The following is a 23,144-nucleotide window of genomic DNA, read 5'->3' as shown; positions in this document are numbered from 1 at the left end:
AATGCAGCTGCAATAAGGAAGCCGAACAGAGCAGCAGCTGGAACAAGACACAGGTCAGTTCGGACCAACACAAGAGAGCTGTCAGTAGTGCTGCTTCCTGAATTGCTGGGAAGCCATAGATGCCGTCGTGATGGGCTTCGTACAGGTTCTCAGCTAGGAATAGTCATTAGCAAGCCTTTAGTTTGGAACAAATGAAATATAACAGCAGAAATCAGTGGAGGCAGTGCCATTCCCTGTCTCTGAGCCCTGTTTCCCTACTGCGGTAATGAAAAAATACCAGGACTTTGCTGCAGGGAAAAGCAATCTGCGAGAGTGATAAAAGACAATTACTGTGGCAGGCAGAGGCTGGACTGATGCTCGAGACCATGCTGAAACAAAGAGGAGATGAATGTTACCACGCTGATCAATCCAGATTAGTGAGTTGCTGTAAGCAGCCCTGCGGTGATTACAGGCTGTCATCATAAAAAGTTGCTTTCGCTCTAGCTTATCTGAGCCTAATCAGGCCTTTTCTGCTCTAGTTCCACTTAAAATGGGAGACCTCTGCATTACATGGACACTGGGCCAGCACTGGCCCAGTGTTCGCTGCCCAAGGTGCTTTCTGTACACAGAGATGTGAAAATGATGGCAAAAAAAAATCTGTTTTCTCACTCCAGGACTCGACATTTCACTCTCAGCAAGGTGCGGGGTAACAGCAGCGCCCCAGGGGCAAGGCTGGAAGGTGAGGCACATTACAGATAGTATTTGGAGCAAATAGCTGCTCCGGGACACCTTACAATTCACTGCTGAGCAATCCTGTAGCACCACTGGACAACAGAGGGAATGGCTCATGCTGTATCTTGCCCCAAATACTTCTGGGAACCTGGTCAGACCCTGGCTAGGGTCCTTCTTCAGCTTTACCCTAGGTGTCCTTATTTACCCAAGCAGATTTTTAGGCTTTCAATCTCTGTGTTTCAGAGGCAAATGTGCTTTTAGGAACCTCAGGGCCTTAAAATCTGTATCTGTGCTGAAATGTGGAACTTGCAATTATCAGAAGGAATAAATCAGAGGCTACTTGGCAAGTCCAAGCCCTTCCGAGCACCGCCAAGATGGAGCTTCATGGCACTGAGCAATCTCACGCGGAGCAGTCGCTCCCTCCTCTCTCCCAAGCCTCATGTCTAATAAGCTCCCAATGGTCAGATTTGTAGAACTACAGCTTCCAAACCCCTTTTACTCCTACGGGTTTTGCTCCAAAGACTCAATTATGAAAACTGAACATGTACATGTCAGCCTTGCAGCTGCCTGGCAGCTTTCTCCTTTGCTTGTTGAGCGATGGAGAAGACTTCTCCATGCAGAACAAAGGATTTCAAGCCTAAGCTTGCCAGAGGACAGGAAACGCACCACAGAGCCTGTCACAGACTGCAAAGACGTTGAGATTAAGGGCTGCTAATGCACAAAAAATCATCCTCACCACACCGCTGCAGTTCAGTGACCTGGCCAGGAGGAAGGGGAATGGTGCAAGAGCTGCTCCTTCAAGCAAGGGGAAGCTTTCTGCTGTGAAAATAAACAAAGGACTTCCCCACGTGAGAACAGCAAACAGAAAGCGTTAAGGCTTGTGAGAATATTTAGCATCAGGTTGTGTTTGGTGGCATTCACTGGCATTATTTAGATCAAATCCAAACCCATGTAGACCGGATTTACCATGCAGGAAATGACAGCAAGCAAACCTCTCAGGTTTCTGAGAGATAGATGGGATTAAAATAATATGAGATAATACGATAACAGTACTTTGAGATGGCCACGGATAACGTAAAATATGATAATATGGGATTAAAAAATAAATAACCAAAGAACACAACCCCCTGAAGGATTTCCTAAACGTGGCCTCAGTGATCACACTGCAGAGGTTTCAGACCAAAACATTTCCAATACTGCATCTACAGTTCTAAGCAGTAGTGAACACACTGGAACTTGTGTTCTCAGATAAAGCACAGTCGTGACAAACCGATTCGCTATCTTCTCCCCTCACGCTGATTTCCAAACGTGCCCAAATGACACATTTACTATCGTTGTCTTTCTCCATTTTACACGCTTTCCTCTGAAGGATTAAACAGCGAGAAAACAGTCTGCTTTAAACGCCTCACAGTGAAAGGAAGGACACCACATATACCATAAATAATGTAAATGAACAGTCGTGCTGTCAGAACACAGATGTCTATCACTGCAGCTGCAGAGGCTGCACACTGCAGTAACCTGTGCTGCAGGCCAAGGCTCTACCTGCAGATGCAACTGCTGTTGCTAAAGCACATCGTTTCTATTTCCCTGCAATTTGATGCTGAAGAGCATCAATGAGCAAAGTGTCAACCTCCACCCACCCCTCGGGAGCTCGCAGGAGATTTTCCTTCCTTCTCATCATTCTCCTCTGCACAACAACCTACTTTCAGCTCTTTTTACCTTTGCCCATCTGCTGTCCCAGCCCTTTCCCCTCTCTGGGCTCCCCTGGGCTCCCCTTTCCGCTCTCCTCTGCTCTCCTGCCACACACAGCTGGGGACATTTACAGAGACATTTCTGTTGTCAGGAGCCCACCGGCTGTGAAGCTCTGCATCAGTGAACACAGCACCTCCCATTCCCACCCTCTGAGAGAGACCTGATAAGAAATGAAGGAGATGCAGCCTTGTTAAAAAGCTCTTAATTAATAGCGCAGATCAATGACAGCTTGGAAAGCATTTCTTTAAAAATGACACCATCCATCCCCCTACTTCCATTGCCTCCTGTCTCAGCTTTTTCCTACCAGCGCCCCATCTCTCGCGCGACCTAAATCCTTTTTAGCTCCAGAAGAGTTATCCAAATAAAGCTACTTTACGATCAGAACATCATGTAACCCAGTTTGAGGGTGTTTTACAATGCTGCAGGCACTTCTTGACACAGAACTAAGTATTCTGCATAGTGAAGCATGGCTTTGCACACACTATTTACATCACAAGGTCATGCCATTCCACTGCAAGCCGCCTGGAACAGTCTTCTATTTTGCTTACCAAAAGCAACCTCTTTCCATTCCATACCCTCAGAGCCAACCACTACAGGGCAGCAATAGGGAGGATCCTTGGCCACAAGCATAAAAACCCAACCAACCCTCCCCAGTGAAACTAAACCAGAAAACACCATGGCATCATTTTTTTGATATTGAATCATGATGATTAACAGCAAAATATTCCTCGAAACCTCAAACCTCTATCACTGTCAATCTTCTAGAAACCCAAAGGCAGGTCAGGCTATGGCAAAGCTGGAACAAGAGTGCACAGTGCTGTCGGGAAGAGCTATAGTCTAGAACACCACTATACCAAGCACGTATTAAATTCATGCTCACTTCCATCACCAGCAACACCCAGAGGGCAGACCCTGAGCGCCATTCCCAGTCGGCACAAGCCTGCCAGATTTGGGGGTAACAATTCATGCATTCAGATATAAGGCTAACAGGCTTTTTGGGCTTAGTATCATCTTTATTTTCAGTTCATGTCGTATGGCTCTCTCCACCACAACTATTTTGAGCCACAACCTATTTAGCTGAATTTTCTCCAGTGGTGAGTCACGATGTTAAGCCTGTCACTGATACAGTCACACTGCGTGTAACCAAGATCTGGGCACTGCTTTGCTCCCCAGTCCCATGAGATAGGGAAGAAAAGAGGCAGAGCAGGATTCAGGGAAGAGATTTCAGAAGACAGCTGACATTTACATTGAGGATATTGAGCCTATTTATTGCTCTGACATCAAGCGTGCTTCCCGTAGACTGAATGCATGAAATTGTGTGACTGAGGGAATATACACAGCCTAAAACTGCAAAATGAACCCAGACTGGATGTGGAAAAAGCTTCAGAGATGCAAGATGTAAGATAATAATTTGTATTCACTTTTGTTCCACTCTTTCTTTTCTTCAGCCTTACACCAGTGGGGAGAGACAAAGGACTACTGCAGATCATCTGCTGGATACCTTGTAGGGAAAAGCACAATTGAGAAAGGGCATTTTTCCAAGTACTGCTTTCCCTTGATAGTCAACTCTCCTGAAAGGCTGGGAAAGCTCTTCACCTACTGCTTGTCTTCTGTGCCGTATTGTAGTTCCAAAGCTTTACAGAGAGGTTATTTAGCTTGTTTCGAGGCAGATGGCATTGCCTGGGTCTTGTGCTGGACAGAGGGTAGCTCAAAAATAATTAACCTTTCAGACTAAGTATCACTACATAATTGCCTGAAATTGCAGGGACTGCACTGCTTTCTTTCAGGTAAACACCATTACAGTGAAAGACCAACTCCTGTGAACAAGCTAATTACAAGTTCAGAGCCACAACAGCCTTTTTTGCTAGAACTAACGACTTTCATCTTAAGCTTTGGCAAAATGCTCACAAGGAGGAGAGAAAAAATATATATAAAGCAACACATCCAGCGGAGGTAAAGAGCATTTATTGCTAATCTGTGCTCCAGGAGGCGTGATGAACCTCTGAAAAGAAATAAACCCAGGAAACAAGTTTTTAAGCGAACAGAGATAAACAGAGGCTGATCAAAGGCAAAGAGCTGGAAAAGGCTGATTGCAGAGAAGCTGCAGGGATCTACTCTAAGCTACAGTGAGAAAAAACGCAGATATTTCACCAAAAAAAAGGGACTGTAGGCTTATGTTCACAACTAAAGGCTGAATTTCCAAAACATTTAATATATCACAGCAGCCCCCACAGGTTTTTACTGTTAGCTATAGGGCATTAGCGGGTTTCGCACATGAATTGCCATTCATCAACACAGAAAACAGCATTCTTTCCTTTGCAGCCACTCCACAACCCAAGCCTCAGCACATGCAAATAAACTGGCAAACCAGGAACACCATTTAGCACCAGTGAAGCATTCATAGAACAAGTTTGCTTTCAACAAAGACGCTGAGGAAGAATCGAACCCCAGGTTCAAGTGTGTTTAAAGTCTGAACCATTCAAAGGGCTCTTACGAAAGATCTAAACTTTCCTGTTTGCCTGATCTTGCTTCCAATGACGCAAACATTTGAAAGAGAACCAGGTAAGCGAAGAGTGAAATGAATCCTAATCCAGTTCATCTTCCCACTGTGTTCTAGCTGAGACTCCTTCCTTGCTGGCCCCAAAAGACACCCTCTGCCACATCAGTCAGGTCAAACGCTGCTTCTGGAGAAGGGCTGAAAAGAGAGCCCAGAAAATAGGCTAGACAAATACAGGCAATGAAAAACTAGAAATCATACATCAAGTAATATGCTAATAAGATGCTAGAGACAAAAATCCCCTAGATAATTCCACAGCCATGAAAAACAGCTCTGAAGGAACAAGAGGAATACTTTAATGCAGAAAAGCAGACAAAAAAGGTAAAAGAGGAAGTGGTTTTTTGATTAGTTGCGGCCTTTTGGCGTTCACTACAAAATATGAAAATTTACCTTTAAAATGTTACACTTCTGAAAAGAACTTTCAACAAATAATACCTGTTGACAGCTGGTTTGTGCCTTTGGCACAGGACATCAAATCCGGGTACTCCCAGCACTGCTTCTCTTTGGCTGCAAATCTGTCATTTCTATTTTAATGATAAAAGTGTATTTGGGAGAGGGAAGGAAGTAAGGAAAAGGTGATGGCAAACACAGGAATAGAAAATTTGCACCCATTAGTTTCTAGCTGAAGTGCAAGGAAGCAGAGACTTACTCTAGCACAGTTGCAAAGCACAAAGAGAAAGCCTGGAGCACAAGGGAACCTTCTAAGCCAACAGCTGGTTCATGGTCTCTGGGTACTGAAAAAGCCACGTACACCAAGATTTCCAAACTCATAACCAGTATTACAGCCCACGGGAATTTCCCCATACATTTCAATGGAATAGGCTTTCACTCTGCTACAATAAGCAACTCTCCATGAATACAAAATGAACTGCCTGGTGTAACAGGCACACACTGGGACACTTGGCTTTGACAGGCAGGGCTTGCTTTTGTTTCTTTTTCTACCGTGTAGTTCTGAGAACCTGTGTTATATTCACCCATTCAAATACCACAGAATTATCAGTGACAGTGTGATCAAGCATCCCCACAAGCACAAAAATACCGGGAGGCTGGATCATTCAGGGACGTGAAGAGCAGCAGCAGTATCTTTTACACACATCAGAAACAGATTCTCAAAGACACAAACACTGATTTTTATTTCATTTTTTAAATAAAAAAAATTGAGAATAACCATCTCCTACATTATTCCCGTAATAAAAAGTTTGTATGACACTGTTAGAAGTGGACAGAAGTGTCCATTTAGTGATTGCACAAACCATCTGTGAAACTGAACATAATTTCAGCACGTCAATTGGTTTAAATAAATAGCATTTCCTGTTCCAAGGCCTTCTCCATATAGCAAAGTTACATAAAGAAAACCTACAACAGAAACTTAAATCAGAAAATCTTCTGGGAATATAATCCTTTTTCATGGTGAAAGTGGCTTGTGGTCTAGCTTAACTCTATTGGGAGCAGGCTTACATTACATCAAAAGAATATCTGCAAATGAATTTGCATTGTTTAAACAAATTTAATTTAACCCAATATGAGTTAATCAGTGCAAATTTTCCAAAGAGTCAGTTTAAAAGGCAATTTAATGCAAAAACAAAAGAGCTTGACAGAAAATACATAACCTCCTGAAACAGCTTCTTTCTGCGAGGTGATTTGTACTTTGTAAGGACACACAACAACTCCTGCTGGCCACTGAATTCAGTGGCAATTTACGTGAATTTGGCTCTCCTCAGAGGCAGACCACAAGTGTGGAATTAGCACTGCTGTATTTATTGCAACGCTGTTGCTCTCTTGCTGGAAGAGAGCTGTTGAGATGGCAAAAAAGAACATACCAAGATTAGACTACAGTGCATCATACCCTGTATTCAGCAAAATAATCACCTTGGAGTCAAATGCTCCAGACAGGTCAAGCCCGCTCTCAGATCAGCAGGCGCTACCTTGCCCAGAGCCCTTTTAGGCCATCTTGCTCATCACTACATCACTCATCACTACAACTGTCAAAACAACTTTTGCACAGTCATGAATAAGCCTTTCTGAGACAATAAAAAGCTTTTCAAGATAAAATTACGCTAAATGTCTGATTGATATGAGTAAACCCATCCCATCCCCTATCTATTCATTATATAATAGTAGTGTTTTATTCAGTAGTGGATTTCCAGCCACATCAAAAGTGGCCATAGCTTTATATGCAATCAAATTAAGCAGCTTGTTGGTACAGTGAATAAGCAAGAATAAATACTGCTTCAAGCACACTGCTTTGCAGCCCTTAAACAACGTCTTTCATTCATTTCCAAGCAGACCAAGCTTAGCAGGTTAAGCTAACTTACAACACCAGCATTTCACTGTTCTAGAAGAAACATACCACAAAGTACTTATTGTTGCAAAGGGTGCAACTCGTAAGATTAAAACATTAAAAACCCAATTTTTATATCAGACTTTTTAGCAAAGTGGGAAGGAGTTTGGGTTTTTTTTGTGTCATGAATAACGTGACAAAATACTATTATAGATACTACACCTAAGGAGAAAGTTAAGGCTTGTTTTCCAAGAGTTTCCTTTTCAAAGGCAGGCATGAATTTAAAGTTACAGTCTGCTGAAGACATTACAACTCAGATGTACTCGCACTGTTGCACAAGGTGCAGACAGCTAAGAGGCATTTGTGGCGAAGTGTATTTAACTTTTGACTACATGAGATGCTCTAGTTTCACAAGGGAGCCATATACTGCTTTGACGAGTACTGATATTTTAGCAACACTTAGACCTCTGCCAGGCTTGGATCTGCTCCTCCATTTATGTGTAAGAGAAACAGATCCAGCTTCTGATTTCTTTGATGAGAATGCCAGTCAGCAACTCCTAAAAAAGAGCAGACCTCTTCCAATACCAGTTATTTTTCTCCCAAGGAAGAAGCTCATTACCACCTGCCAGCCATCAGCTAGCACAGATCTGGTTTCCTCCAACCCATCACCTTGTTCCTTACAGTGGAAATACAGTAACCATTCCTACATTCAACTACTCCAGTACTGAAAGCAAAATCCCAACATTTTAAAACTTATTTTATCTGCTATAACCATATTTCTTTGAACTCAAAGGTATATTTGGAAGAGGTAGTCCAGGAGAAAAGGGTTTCAAGTACCAAGATCTGTATGTCCCATACCAAGCTGACAGACCTATCAGTGCACCGATAAGCTTTTGACTGAAGTCATGGAAATACAGGGCAGTAGAGAGAAACATGAACACCCAGATCATGGTGAGAAAACACAAGGAAACAAACAGGGCATCGATCACAACACGCAGCCTAGAGTTCTGGTCTATGGACAAGCCTTCCAGCACAGCCACTTCCTCCATGATCATCAGAGCACAGTATGAGAGGAGAAAACAGTGTCCTGAGATATCAAAACCATTCCAGATCCCGTTGTGCTGGTGGCATTCCTGCTTGTTGTCGAACAGCCGGTGACGCTCGTTGACTTTACCCGAGGTAGAGCACGTGCCGGTGAGATTCTCAATGTACATGAAGACTCTGGTGCAGGCATACCAGACAGCAGTGCCCACCAGCAGTGCACTGAGACGCCGCAGCACCGTCAAAATGCTCTTCATGCGACCATACAGGAGCTTGCTCTTGGCAAACTGGTAGGTGGTGACTGAGATGAAGGGCAGCAGAAGCCAGAACGTCCATGCCCAAGCCACCTTCACAAAGTATCTGCCAGAGAAAAGCCAAAAGAGAAACATGCATGTGTGAAACTTTGCAGGAACTGAGGGTGGTGCTTGAAGGAGCAGGTTTTCAAGGTCATTGTTCAGAACCCTCTAAATTAGACACTTGTGCACTCCCATCAAAGTAAAGTATAGCTAAAATCTTAACCCTCTCCCCACTCTCAGGCCCAACACATGAATAATTCCTTAGCCAGGTACTTCTACTATTTCCCAGGCAGTGTTCCCTTGGACCTAAAGCCCTTGTTCATACTTGCAGTTCAGTTTTGCAATCGCTGTTACCCTACAAACCCGCTCAACTCTGCCCTACTCAAACTGCAGCTGTGAAGAATGTATTTTTAGCTTGCCACCCTTACACAGTAACCCTTCCTCTGACTCTATTCATCTCAATTATCTTTACTTTTAAAGCCCTTCACAACCTCAACCTCTTACCACTGAATAAGACAGCAGAAAGGCTGATTCTTTTCCTTAATGAGTCCATGAAGCTTTTCCTCTGTCATCACCTTATAAAGTAAATGAAGCAGCACAATGTGTTTGCTCCTCTGCTGTCTCCCCAGTTGATGAGCTTTCCTTTGGCATACACAAATCCTTCCATCTCTAAATTCACTCTCTGCCTGATAATTTTTGTTGGAATGCTTATAAAATCTTGAAAAACAACTGATGATGGGTCGATATCCTGTTTAGCAAGAGACTAGTCGTCAAATCTTAAAGCAGAGCATGTGCACGTGAATTTACTAATGAGTTAAGGAGACCATAGTCTATGATCTTCTTTCTCCTATTAGACCTTCCAATGCAGCTGGCTTCCTATCAACTGGTGGGAGAAGGGGACTGTGCAGCCCCATCCTTACGCATATCCTGGGCTGAAAAACAGGGAATTATTGTCTGCAGCTGAGCTGTAGCTTGACACACGCAGTCACTCTTTAATCACCACTTCAGCATCAAAGACAGAAACAAGTAGGACCAGAGTTCTGTATCTTCATTAAGACCCTAACAAACACTGTCAGGGCCTGACTCAGGATTTTGAGGAGTGCCTCCTTTGCTCTTCATTTTACAGTAGAAGCGGCATCTGTGTGGCAACTGCAGCTGCTGCCATGGAATAGGAACTGAAAATAAACCCCTCATTTTACTGAGATAGTTAAAAGCAAAAGGCAGCTGCTGACATAGCTGCCGCTGGCAAACCAGCAGGGATGTGTGGGGAAAAAGCTACTTCAGGGACTGTCAGTACACATAACCTGCCTCTGTTTGAAAAGGGAGAGCTGAACTGCTGCCTGTTCTTCCTGTGAGATCAGTGTCACTCCCCAAGTGCTCCTGCCCGCCCTTCCTTTCAATGTCGCTAAGGAGCAGCTCCTCTCCCACACGTCACCAAATGAAAAATCGGGATCAGTGAGGTTCAAAGCTGCCCAAGTCAGAGGGGAAACAGCAACTTCAGCTTCGCTGCGCGACGTGGAGCAGGCAAAGCACACGGGCACCGGCCGGGCTCAGCGCCTTCCTCATCCCCTTCACAAGGTTCACAGGCAGTTGAGGAGTGCCTAAGGCAGTTGAACCGTTGCCTAAGTGCTAGAAAAGCATGGCAGGAACTCTGCTGCTACAAAAGACTCTGAAGGACTTATTTTCTTCAGCTTGCTTTTACACAGCTTGCTAGCTACCTGCTTACTCACACATAAGGGATTACCTGGGGCCTAAAGAAGGGGAAACATTGCTTTTTCCCCCTTCCAATAAAACCCGAGCGGGAAACGCCACAGCTCTTCGCGCTCACAGTCCCATAGCCCACAGGAGCCGTGAGGCCCAGGAAATCCAACCGCACCGCACCACCCACCGCACCGCCGGGCACGGCCCGCTCACACCGCGACCCCCCTCGCAAGGCCACCCACGACCGGGGCAGGCGGCTGTCGCTGTCCCCATCCTCCCGCCCGCGCTCCCTCCCCGCCGCCCGTCCCGGCTCTCCTCACACGTTGAGCGGGTTGCGCTTGTTCCGCAAGGGCGTCTCGGGCACCAGGTCGCCGTCCTTGAGGGCGGACCCGAGGACGCCGATGGCGAGCAGCAGCCAGGGCAGCCTGCGCCGCACCCGCCCGCCGGCCAGCGCGGCCCGCAGCCAGCGCCCGCAGCGCTCCAGCCGCTCCATCCCCGCCGCACCGCCCTCGCGGCCGCCGTACCGCGTCACACGCCGCGCACCGGGCGCCGGCCCCGCCCGGCGCAGCACAGCTAGGGCGCCCCCTCGCGGCGCCCGCCAGGCGGCTGAGGCGGGAGGGCGCCCCCTGCAGGGCCCTGCGCAGGCTGCGGGGGGAGCTGACCCCGGAGGGCGCGGGGTCTGTGCCGGAGCGAGTGCCCCGCAGCGGGCAGAGGCCCCGGTGCGTCTGTGGCCGAGGAATAAAACGTGCCCGGAAGCTGCGGCTGTTGAGCCTGGAGAAGAGAAGGCTGCGTGGGGACCTCCGAGCAGCTTCCAGTACCTGAAGGGGGCCTGTAGGGATGCTGGGGAGGGACTCTTCGTCAGGGACTGAAGTGACAGGACAAGGGGTAACGGGTTAAAACTGAAACAGGGGGAGTTTAGATTGGATGTAAGGAGGAAATTCTTTCCTGTTAGGGTGGTGAGGCACTGGAATGGGTTGCCCAGGGAGGCTGTGAATGCTCCATCCCTGGCAGTGTTCAAGGCCAGGTTGGATGAAGCCTTGGGTGGGATGGTTTAGTGTGAGGTGTCCCTGCCCATGGCAGGGGGTTGGAACTGGATGATCTTGAGGTCCTTTCCAGCCATAACTATTCTATGATTCTATTCTAAGCTTCCATTTCCCACTGTCTCCTATCAAAATGAGAACCGAGATGGTGTTTTGTATCCATCACCTGATGGGCAGGATGCTTCTGCAGCAGGACATCAGAAGAGAGCACTCCAAGGGGCTCATGGGCTGTAGTGTCTGCACTGCAGAATGCTAGAACTGGTTAGGTTGCAAAAGACCTTTAAGATCTTTTAAGTCCACCACTAAACCATGTCCCCCAGTGCCACATCTGTACATCTTTTAAATACCCCAGGGATGGTGACTCCACCACTTCCCCAGCTTGTTTCCAATGCTTAGCAACCCTTTCAGTGTATAAATATTTCCTACTCTCTGATCTAAACCTCCCCTGGTGCACCTTGAGGCTGTCTTCTCCTGTCCTATAAGTTGGCATCCACCACTCCTGGAGTCAGCTCCTCTGAAAGACAGGGTCTTATCATAATATTCAAGAGAAAAACTGACAGTTTCCACACAGTAGAATTTTATGTTTATCCTGGGGCTTAAGACAGAGGCAGAAACCATCTCTGTGGCTGTCAAAGCTCCCACACCTTCTCACTGCCCATGTTTATAGTTGGAAGTGATGTCCAAGCACTGGCCGTCACTGTGGTATCTGAGACCTATTTCATCTATTGAACTGCTGCCACTGTCATTTCAACTTAGTTTTTAACACATGACAAAAAGCACCAGCAAGCAGGGAAATGGCTAAAGGAACAAAGAGCCTTTGTTCATCCCAGCGGCCTCGGGAAGAAAAATGTGGGAGGGGACAAAAAAAGCAGACCCTATCTGAGACAGGATGGGAAAGCATTTCTTGCCAGAGTGCGTTTCAAAGCCAGTTTGCCGTCATCGTCAGCAAATCTATGACAACATCTGGGCTGAAAGAGCAGAAGGACACATCAAAGCAGCCCCAGTAGATACGAAGGGTTTCAGCTAAGGAGGTTATCCAAGGTAAACGGCATTTGGCAATTTGTTTAGGTGTTGTTTTTAATAGGACTGCCACGGCCGTGTCTGGCACTCCCAGCCACAGCATTGTACCCCTGAATCAGAAAAGACACACAGCTGCGTTCACTCAAACGAGTGCGGATAAGAGGGGCTGGGAGCAGGTTATACAGAGTCCGGCATTGTCTGCCTAAATCCCCCTCTGCCTTTGAAACCTCGCCTCCTTTGCTTCCCAGGTTTGGGTCTCAGCCTGTTTGCAGTGCCTGCGAGCTGGAGGTGGCGAGCTGCTCGGCTGGTTGCTAATGAAGCATGCTGTGGTGTCTACCACGCAGCAGGAGGATTTCATACGCTTGGCACCTGTTCCAGATGAATGGAATTGATGGCATGGGCTGGGAATGTGTCTATCTTCAGCCCAGCTTGAAATGTCTGAGGATTATCTCTGTAAATCATGGATTTTCGCAAGTGCAGTGAGCAAAGTGCAGCTGGGTCCAGGTGTCCTGCAGATTCAGAGTAAATCTCTACTGTCGGGCCATGTATTTACTGCCATGTGCACCAGCCAAGGCCAATAGTCCTTCTGAGAAGCCTGTTTCCATTCCTCTGTAAAGAATCAGAGAAGAATTTAGGTCTTTTAAAACAGAAGAAAAACTTATATTCAGAAAGAGGGAATAAGGTTTGTTCTACAGGGATTGCAGAAGGTTCCCAAAGAGCTCTCACTGATACCTGGTTGAACTGCAACAGGTATAACCCATACTAAACTGAATTACTTTCCCTGGTATAGCAGATGTGGCTGGCCTTCCCTTTCTCTGTATCTCTTTCCTTAACTTCATCAAATCACTGCCTGATTCAAGCCGAAATCTTCCAGACTATTTGGTTAAAATTCTGTTTGCTTTCTAGTTTAATTTTATCCAAGATCCCCCCCAGTTTGTTTCACTTTCCTTGGGGAATCACATTTTGCCTCCAAAGTGTGCAGGGACAGATTCCTTAGGAGCTGTAGAAGCACTTTCAGACCTGAAGATGATTGGTGAGGTGGGTTCTCAGGGGCCAGTTACACCACAGGAAAGGTGTGCTCCAGGGACATCAGGAAGAGACGGTGGGTGCCCATACAAGCATGCTGCCCAGTGGGATCAGCAGGGCCCCCAGCCTGTGTCTACACACTTGGAGGGGCATAGCTACCCCACAGGTAATATCCCGTTTGGACTTGGGAGATCTTCTCTCCTCCTGGCTTGTCCTCCCACCTCACAGCAATTCCCACATCCTGCTTCCCATGACTGCCCCCAGCCCTTCCCTTTGGAGGCCAGGTGCTTCTTGCCGAGCCTCCCTGCTCCCTCTTTTCCTTGGTGAACACTGCTCACATCTCCATGACTGATTGTGTTTGAATTTGATCATGGAACATCCTGGAACGTTCGCATGAGAGGTGCTACATAAGCAGAATTCATGCTGTGTTTTCTTTGTCTAACAGGAGCTTAAGCTGGGCGTTTAAGATAGCTTTGGCCCTTTGCTGAGACACCATCCATCAACCTCAGTGCTTTTTGCTCTGCAGCCTTCTCTGTTCACTGTCAGCGCATGCTGTGCTTTGTTCCCTTGTGTCAGCGATGCCTTTGAAATGCAGCCTGGGGCAGAGGCGCAGCAGCCTTCCCTCACACTGACCTACACCTTTGCTGTCAGTCTCTGATGCCGAGGGATGGTCTTCCTACAAGCCCCAGTCTTGTCAGAACCAAGGGTAAATCTCCCTCCTGCAAACAGATGCTGTTATTTACAGACAAGATGCTGAGTGGAGAGACAGAAGGGAAATGATGTTAACTCACCACCTCTGTGGCTGCCCAAACAAATGGGAAAGGTCCTTCCCAGTCCTGAAACCCCAAGAATTTTGGGGGAAAAGTGTGGAAATTAACCCCAGGGAATTTGTAAAGACTGAGCCCTTGCTGAAAACCTCTTCAGGTGGCACATTCCCCCTCCATCTCTCCTCAAATGAATAGGAAGGGCACGATCGGAGCTGCAGGGAATCTTCAGCATATTTGGTGGTTGTATCCAAAGATCAAAATATTTTGGGATGTGGGGCAAAGCATAAGAAACGTAAGGATGAACCAATGCAGTTTTCAGTTGCAGAAACCTTGTTAATGCTGCAAATTAATACCTACTGGTTCAGAATATTTACATTCCTTGTTCTGCACAGCCAGATTGCAGCAGAGCAGACCGGCAGCTGGTTTTAACATACAGGAGGGGATGGTCCTGTGATGAGCATGGACTCTGAGGAGCTAGGTGTAATTTTTGGCTCTGACAACCCCCCTTCTCCAGCCATTGGCAAGTCCCTTAACCTCTGTATCCCATACCCTGAGCAGGATATGGGAGAGGTTCTGTTCTACTCCTTCCTAAACCTCTTTCAGAGACAACTGTGAGGTTGTGGTGGGCTACAATAATGATCTGAGGAGCTTAAAAATAACCAGAGTACACAAAGATGTAAAATAGTTACTCTCCCTTTAATTTGTATTCTTTAATACAAATTAAACAGCCCATCAGCCAATGAAGTGGGGACAAGATTACGCATGGAAAGAAAGTATAATTCATGTGAGTGCACATGAACATGGACACAAAATGGTATGAAATAGTCATTTTTATAATCGCCCAACTTCCCTGAGCAGATATGGTGGCCAAATCCTTGCTGACATGCTCCCCTTTTTGCACAGTGTATAATTCACACTGTGTTTGCCACAGAAAACCCTCACCCCCAACACCTTCGTATTGGAATTCACTTGATCCTTGCTGTGCTGTCTTTCAGAGGTAGCTGCCGGGTAGGATTTTCCCTGCAGGCTGAGCAGGCAGCGCTCTCTGAGCAGCACAGTCACTGGGAAGGTACTCCTGCCCAGTCCGATTCACCTTCCTGTTGGCCAGGTGCTAAAAGTGTTATTTGTTGTTTCCATTTATTCCCTTCTGTAATGATTATTAATGATAGATTAAACCTCATACAGAACTCACAACAACAATTTCCGCGAAACCCTTTGCTGGGTGGCCCTTGAGCTACCGTACCAAATATTACGTGTCCTTAAGAAACTACTGTTTATTAGAGCTGGTCGAATATGGGAAGGAAATGGTCTGTGCTTACTCATTCAAATTCAGAAATATGAACTTTTCAGACCTTACTGGTGCATTTTTAGCTCATGTATTTGCAGGAAAGAATCAGTCATACATATTCAGGTGTCAAATCTGGAAGTGACTTTGTGTTGATTAGCTGCAGGGGCCACAGTTAATAGTGCTGGTTTCTTGACTGAGTAACTGGTAGAGCCAGCCACATAACATGAGCTGTGGCTGTTCCAGTCAAATGTATAATTACAGATATTAACTGTAAAACTAAAAACACATGCATACATAATATCCAATCTGTGCTTTACCAGCTTGGTTAATTATACAAGTGTTGGCTGGAAACATGATTTGAGTTTGCCCTGACTATAATGACTACTGAAACGCTCTGTAGATAAAAAGTAATAATTACAGAAGATGTTCAAAGGGTTTGCTGAACACCCAGTGCATTCAAGATTGTCACAGTGTGGATGTGGGTGTTTAATATAATAAATTAGCTTTGCTCTAAATAATGTTTTCAGGTTTTTACCTGTGCATTTCCCGTGTTCATCAAGCTCAACACCTCCTGCTTGCCTTGCCATGCTCTCTTACCACCGGGCTGCCGCGCATCTCAGCCTTCAGCACGAGAAACAAGGATGCCCCAAGCTGTGGAGTTCATTGGTGTGGTCTTTAACCTTTGGTGCATCTGAAGGCCAAGATGGGCAGGAAGACAGCGAGGTGAGAGGATGTGTCAGTGTGAAATGTGCTGAGCAATGCCCAGGTCAGCCATCCCCAGGGCTCGGGCAGTGAAGAGATGAATTTGCCTTGTGGGGAATCCCGGAGCTGTCCTGGTGCCTGGCCTCTGGTTTATGACCCTTTTCCCCAGCCAGCAAAAAAGAATAACCCTCTTCCATTCAGCTTCTCCAGGAGTTTGGGAGAGCTTGCTTTGTTGTGTGTACCCGTGGGGTCCCACCAGGTATAGAACAACTGTCCTTAGAGTTAAATGCTCCTAAACAGCAGATTAAGCCCGAAGCCTTTGATAGGGCTCTTCTGCACCTTCTCCAAGGCATCTCATGATATTTTATTGTCAGGACCATTACTGGTTCATCGTAGCCTGGCTCAGTTTCCCATCAGGAAATGGACCAGACCAGAAGCACATTGCGGTCTGCCTGGAACAGAAAATCTTACAGGCTACAGTGATCCAGTCTGAGCCTTGCCAAGTGAAAGGACTGTACAGAAGGTGGTTAACAGTGCACAGGAGGGTGTCACCGACAGCCTGGGGAGGAGGTGGGTGGTGAAGGTTGTGCTCCTGCTGTTCTGAGAATAAACAACATTCTTGTTCCCCCTCTAGCTTTAAGTTTGATTACAAGTGAAATTAAAGGCAAATCCTAACGCTTTAACTGAGTCTAAGCGTTTGCCACTTCACTTAAAGAAACAGGATTCTTTTCACAAGTGTTCATCTGTACAGTTTGACCAAGCTAGGTTTTTCAAATATGAGCTCACCACAGATGTGCAACTCAGCCCCATCCCTGTTGGCACTGCTCAGAGGCAAGGAAAAAAAACGCATGGGAAGCATGTTCGGCCACTTTGCTAGAGAAAGGCCTTTCTACTGGTTGTTTGTTTAATGTAGGCTCCAAACAGTTGGCAAAATAGATCTTACCTTGGTGTGGGGAGACAAGCAGGACCCTATGAAATGATGGAAGATGCCAGTGTTGTGCATGGTGCCCCCCAAGGTGGACAGTGAATGTGGTTCCTCTCCTTGTAGAGCAGTGTTTCTGCATGCCAATGAGAGCCCTCTCCCCACAAGACATCAGCGTTGCTGAGGCTTTGAACTTCACTTCAAAGCCAGGGCTGGAGTGAGGTTTCTGTAAACCCAGGGAAACAGGTAAATATTTGCCAGAGTCAATCAACCCTCATCATCACCTCAACAGTCATCTATGTGAGACGGCTGGAGGGGCTCGGCAAGCACAGAGGGAAGGCTTGTTGAGTTACTGAACCACCTTGGGACGCAAAGCAATGCAGTGAGGAGAACTGGAGGTTTTCCCCTTAGCATAGTCTGTGAACTCCTGGAGATGCCTCATCCTTTCCACCACTGGAACAGCCAAAGAGGAAGATCCTTTTCTTGTCTGGGGAGAAAACCAGCCCTGCTTCCAATACTGCTGCTGTAGCTTTATAGGCACCGCATTCATCTCAGTTATCCCAGATGGGCATCAGCTGTTCACAGAGCCTAAGAGCACATTGCATCTCCCACCTGGTCCCACAGGTTTAATGGTGGGCATTGTAAGCCACCCGTGCCGGAAGACATACCATCATGGAACACTTCCATGAATTTATCAAGTTCTAGTTTCTGACATTCCCCCAACCCACTTGCAGGGGTTCAAGGTGCTGGTTTTGGAAAGAAGGCTTTGTTGGACTATTCTGTCTGTGGAGTCTGTACTGCAGCAGCTGATGGAGGGGGAGATGCAGGCACCCAGCAGCTAACCCCTGCCACCAAACCACCCAGCAGTGCTCCCAGGCTTCCTCTCTCTTATCAGCACAGCATGAAAATACCAGCTAAAATAAGAGAAAGGGAAGGGAAAAACTAGAAACAGATGAGAAAGATGCAGAAGGATGGGGCTAGGCCCATTCCTCACCCCCTGCCCAAACCTGACCCAGCACCCGCCAGTGTTCACACATGGCCCCTGCCACCCTCCTTCTCTCTCAGCGAGGAACCACCAGCTGGATGTTGACAAACACAAAAGGATGTGCTGAGGCTGTAACAGGGTCCAGCTGGGAACTCTGTGCAGCCCTTGAGGGTGCCTTTCCCCTTGGCTCTGGGATGTGTGCTGGGAAGATGCTCCAGGGGTGCTCCCATCCCAGTGCCTTGGCCATGGTGCTCTGCATGGCTCTCACCTCCCCTCTTTTCAAGGCAGGCAAAGCTGGGTGCAGGGGCCTGACCGCCAAAGCAGGCTCAGTTTGGAAGCAGCACACGGGCAGCAGACAGGACACCGGGGTAAAACCACACTCAGCGTCTGCTGGGGAAGTGGAGCAGGGAAAGGGCTGTGCCAAAAGCAACAGCAGTCTGGCGAGCTCCATGTTTGCTGTCCTCCAAGACACCGGCCATGGGGCAGATGGGCTCTGCCCTTTCCTTCACTGAGCATCCGCCTTGACCTGCCAGCTGCCTCTGCGGGCGCTGGCACCACCACATCTGTCAGCCGGATGAAGGCTGGATTGTACCGTGCTTGCCTGTGCAGGCCAGTTGAATCTCAACAGCAGCAGCAGGGAGGATGAGGCAGCACAAACCTTATCAGGTCCTTACTGGCCACCACAAACACAGGTCTCCATAGGCTGTGTACTCCAGGTGTGGGTGTGCCCAACCTTGCTGCTGTTTTCTCCCCAGCACTCCTGGTACATGGGCAAGGTCACACTACTATGGATGTGTCAGCACAAGCTGCTGTCAGGCCTCTGTGCTGCTGCATGGTCACAGCCTCAGTGATGGAAAGAGATGTCAGCGAGCTGCAGGATCCCTCATCCAGCTCCCTCTGCACTTGAAAGGGTGGATGCTTGGGAGTGTGGGCTCAGAGAGCTGCGAGCACTCACAGCACCCTCAGACCAGAGACTTATCTTCAGATGAGGTGTCCCAGTTCCAGGGTTTTCAGGGACTCAAATGTCAGCATCTGGGGGAGAAATGACCTTGGGAAGCGTGTCTCCACACCAAGGAAGTGGGGAGAATCCTGTTTTGGGTGTGTTCAGCTAAGCTGCAGATCATGCGTTCGGACCTTCCAAGGTTTGATTGGAATCTGCATAATCCTGCAAGGTCAGGATTTTTTCTGTAGCAAATCCATTGGAGACAGTGAACTGCGCACTGGTGGGGATGGTTGGGGGGTGTTTGCTGCTGCCACAGTGGGGGCCTGGGCACGTGAGAAGGGGAGCAACAAGAACAAGACCTCCCTGTACAGCCATGAAAACCTCCCTGTGAACCAGGGCCAGGTACTCAGTTTCTGTCTCAATTTTGGTCTTGGTAGAAAGGAATGGACTGAAGTCACAGGGCCTGCACTCAGCCTGCGGCACAAACCCATTCAAGCGAGAAAATTACATGGTAAGGTTGCCAGGGTGTCCTGACTTCACTTCACCAGGTCTGGGCTTCGGGGCTGTGATCCGCTAGCCCCTGACCTGCAGCTGATCCAGCCCTTTGCCAGAGCCGCAGCATTTCCTGACCATTGCGCAGGTGGTGCTTACTGTGTGGGACGCCTGACTCAGATGATGCCTTTTGTGCAGGCTGGTTTTGCCCCATGGGGTGGGGAACCTATGGGTTTCCCACCACTGAGCCTGGGTGCATTTGGCAAGGAGGTCACAGCTGATGCTTGGCTCCCAGGTTTGGGTCTGTGTCGGTCTCAGCCGACTCGCAGTGAGATGGGCCCTTCTTTCCATTGACCTGTTGGATCCTCTCACGTCAGCAGAGTGCAGTGAGACCATCACACACCCACAGCTGAGAAATGAACTGTCAGCAAACATCAAATTAACCGTGCTCCGGATTCGAGTCGTTAAGTGGATTTCTAAACTTAGCCCTTAAACTTACAGTGAGGAACCTTCATGCGAAGCTCCCGTCCGCAGCACTCAACTTCAGAGGCGTTTCTTTCTAGAGCTGGCAGAAGCATTTCTCACCTTTCAAAGGCTCCAATTATACCTTGGTGCTGGCTGGAGCCAGTGGTCTTCACAGCTGCCTTGTAGGGCTGCCTGTGGGGACCAGAGCTCCGACAGTGAGAGGGGGAATGGGAAGAGAGGTGTGAGGGCTGACACCCACCTATTGGCCACAGAGACCATGTAGGATACCCATCAGCCTTGAGGTACACCTTAGTTAATACCCCAAAACGAGTGGTTTTTACTTCATGCCACAAGAGCAGGTTTACCTCTTGAGCATGGGATATGACTTTTCCACACCTCTTCCTCCAAGGCTCAGCGTGGTTCAGAAAGGGGTTCAACATTTACAGGGAGCTGGTCCAAATTAGCGAGGAGGAGGATTCTGAAGTCCCCAGTCTTCAAGACTGATCTCAGTTGGGTTGCAGCTCAATGGCGTGTTTCACCCCAGGGAGATCACAGGTAACTGTACAGGAGTTCAGGCTGGGTTTTCTTGCATTACAAGATATGGAGATCAAATGTTCTGATCTCTGAGTCAGAAGGAAGATCTCCTTCCAGGAAGCATGAGGAGAAACCAGGCTCTGGATGTGTTGGACCTCTACAGGGCTCTAGAAATGCAGACGGATGTCAAAAGCCCAACTTTCCTTCCCTGCCAGGGTGGGCACCAGGGTGGCTGGAGCTGTTGGTGGTGTTTGGGGAAGGACCTAGGGAAAGCTTCTGCAAAGCTGGAAAACGATCCTTTCTGCCAGTTCTTAAGAGGGCAATATTTTACTGGAGCAACAGGGTTTGTGCATTACTTGATAGAAACAGTTTCGTTCAAACAGGGCTTTTCTTCTCTTTTATTTTATGACAGTACAGAGAAGGATTCTGCTACGGAAAGCCACATTGACCACCTCCAGGCATAGGGATGCTCAGGGACCACAGCAAAAGTCAAAGCCCTGCTCATGTTACCATGTGCCACCTTGAACCATGGCTGGTGGGTGATGCCCAAAGCCAAGAGACGGGAGAAACAAATATGACAGAGAAACTCTGCAAGTCCTGTTCTGGCTTATTCTGGAGCAAGCTGCTATATCCTTTGGTTTTAAAAGCACCAGTCTGCCAGGAGAGCACTGTGAGCGCAGTGATTTATCTCTTTTTATTCTTGATGCTCACTAAAATGAAAATTGGCCGGCTGCTGCTTACAGAATCATTACGCATCCAGCTGAATGCGTGTGCAGATTCTTGGCTCACTGCGCTTTGGCAGCTGGGCCAGTCTGGCTGCAGGATATTACGCCTGACAGGGATACAAGCTCCCTTCAGTTCCTGGAATTCAGATTGTCCCACGGAGTGCTGATTAAGCAGTGCTTTCAACCTGCACCCAGGACAAAACCCTCGCCTGGTCCCCGCGCAGAGGGTGGGGGCCCGGCTGCTGTGTGGCAGTGGGAGCTGCAGTGGGTTTGCTCTGCCCAGGGAAACAAACACTCCAAGCCAATCTCAGACGCAAAGCTGTGCTGTTCATGGTGCTGGGTGACCGCTCTGACAAACCCCCCCAAAACTCTCCATAACACAGCCCCAGTGCCCTCCCCAACTCCATGTGCGGCTGCTTCTCCCAGTCTGCCCAAACCACGTCCCCATTCTGCCCAGTAACGATTGCTGCTGTGTGTCCCCATCTGCCTTTCTAATCCCCTGGGAACGAAACTGCCTTTACCAGCCTTACTAATGAGAGATTTGATACCTGGGGTTGAATGGAGGAGGCTGCCCGGGCATGTGCTGTCCTGCCAGCCCTGGAGCTGGCGTTCACCTCTGCATATGTGAACATGAATGAGGGGTGTTGGTAGGACTGGCAAACCGGGGATGGTGCTTTGCCTGGCACCTGCAGAGAGGTGGCTGGTATTTGGGGTGCTCTGGTGCTGGGAAGGGGAAGCTGAGCTGATTAAACACTACAATGGGCAACCTGAGAAGCTTGTGGGCTCTGGAAGCCATCCTGACACCCTGTCTTGACAGCGCTAGCATCCATGGCACGGCCCTCAACAGCATCCTCAGACCCACAGTTCATGGGGTGCTGCTGCCTTCCACACTAAGGGTCCCCTCCTGAGGCACCACAGAGAGAATGGAGAAGCCCCAGCAGTGGTTTCCCTGTCTCCTCACTGGTGCAAGCATCATCCCACCCACCGGGTGGGGAGTGGATGGAAATATCCCTCGGCACATGTCTCCAGCCATTCCCTGGGCGCTGCAGCATCTTGAGTTGCTTTATGGGCAAGCAGGTGCCAGGAGAAATATACGCAGCAGACTGTTTCAGCAGAGGCTCACAACAGGGTGAGGGTGTGTTAACAGAGCACATCAACTCAGCACCTGGGCACTCTTCCTGCTCCATGCTTGGGTCTGCTCCTCTCTGAGCTCCTGGTCAGCTTATGCTGCACAGTGGGTCTCTGGGGTGCTGTGTGCAGCTGATCTGGCTCTGGACTTGCTGTCAGTCTCAGCATGGGGCAGAAGTTGTTTGCCTGGGATCCTTGTCCCAGTCAAACCAGTGACGAGAAGCTGCTGCTGTGGGACTGCCTTCTGCTCCCTGTACCATCCTGGCAGCCTCCCTGTCTCCCTCTCTGAGGAACAGCTTTTCCCTGGGCACGCGCTGGTTTCAGCTCCATGTCTCCGTCTCTGTGCCTCCTGCCCGCTCAGGAGAGGGAGTTTGGCCTTGGTGCTCCCCTTCATGCAATCAAAACGCCAAATCCTGGCTCCAAAGCCGCCTGTGCCCTGGTGAACCCAGTCAGCACCTTGCTTACCTGTGGCCCCGTGGCATGGGGGGATGGCGGCAGCGAGCCCCGCTGCAGCTCACACGTGGCCACTCACACTAAGCGCAGAGGCAGGAGAAAGAGACGCGAGGGGCATTGCAAGCAGCCCCTCCAGCCTGCCGGGCCCACCTTCTGTGACCTGCAACAATTCAGCTGGCCCCAGGCACCGTGACCGCTTGGCATGCTGTAGGGAGCACACCTGGTGCTGCGGGATTGACCGAGGCTTTCAGGCTCTTGCAGTCACTTCCCCTCCCTGGGGACAGACACTTGGGCACCAGCGCAAGCCTGAGGCAG

At 48.4% G+C, this 23,144-nt stretch overlaps 1 protein-coding gene across 1 annotated transcript; it reads right to left on the bottom strand.

Annotated features, from left to right (window-relative positions):
* Positions 1-6,126: 6,126 nt before the first annotated feature.
* FITM2 (fat storage inducing transmembrane protein 2) lies at positions 6,127-10,846 on the bottom strand. The gene is made up of 2 exons (XM_065691312.1): positions 10,660-10,846; positions 6,127-8,702 (listed from the first exon to the last, which is right to left on the bottom strand). The coding sequence occupies exons 1-2, from the start codon at positions 10,830-10,832 to the stop codon at positions 8,060-8,062; spliced, it is 816 nt and encodes a 271-aa protein (XP_065547384.1). The 5' UTR covers positions 10,833-10,846; the 3' UTR covers positions 6,127-8,059.
* Positions 10,847-23,144: the final 12,298 nt, after the last annotated feature.

This window comes from Lathamus discolor, chromosome 11, assembly GCF_037157495.1.
Source record: "Lathamus discolor isolate bLatDis1 chromosome 11, bLatDis1.hap1, whole genome shotgun sequence".
Lineage (NCBI taxonomy): Eukaryota > Metazoa > Chordata > Aves > Psittaciformes > Psittacidae > Lathamus > Lathamus discolor.
Note: the sequence above shows the minus strand (reverse complement) of the source record. Positions and strands in the feature narration are given on the sequence as shown.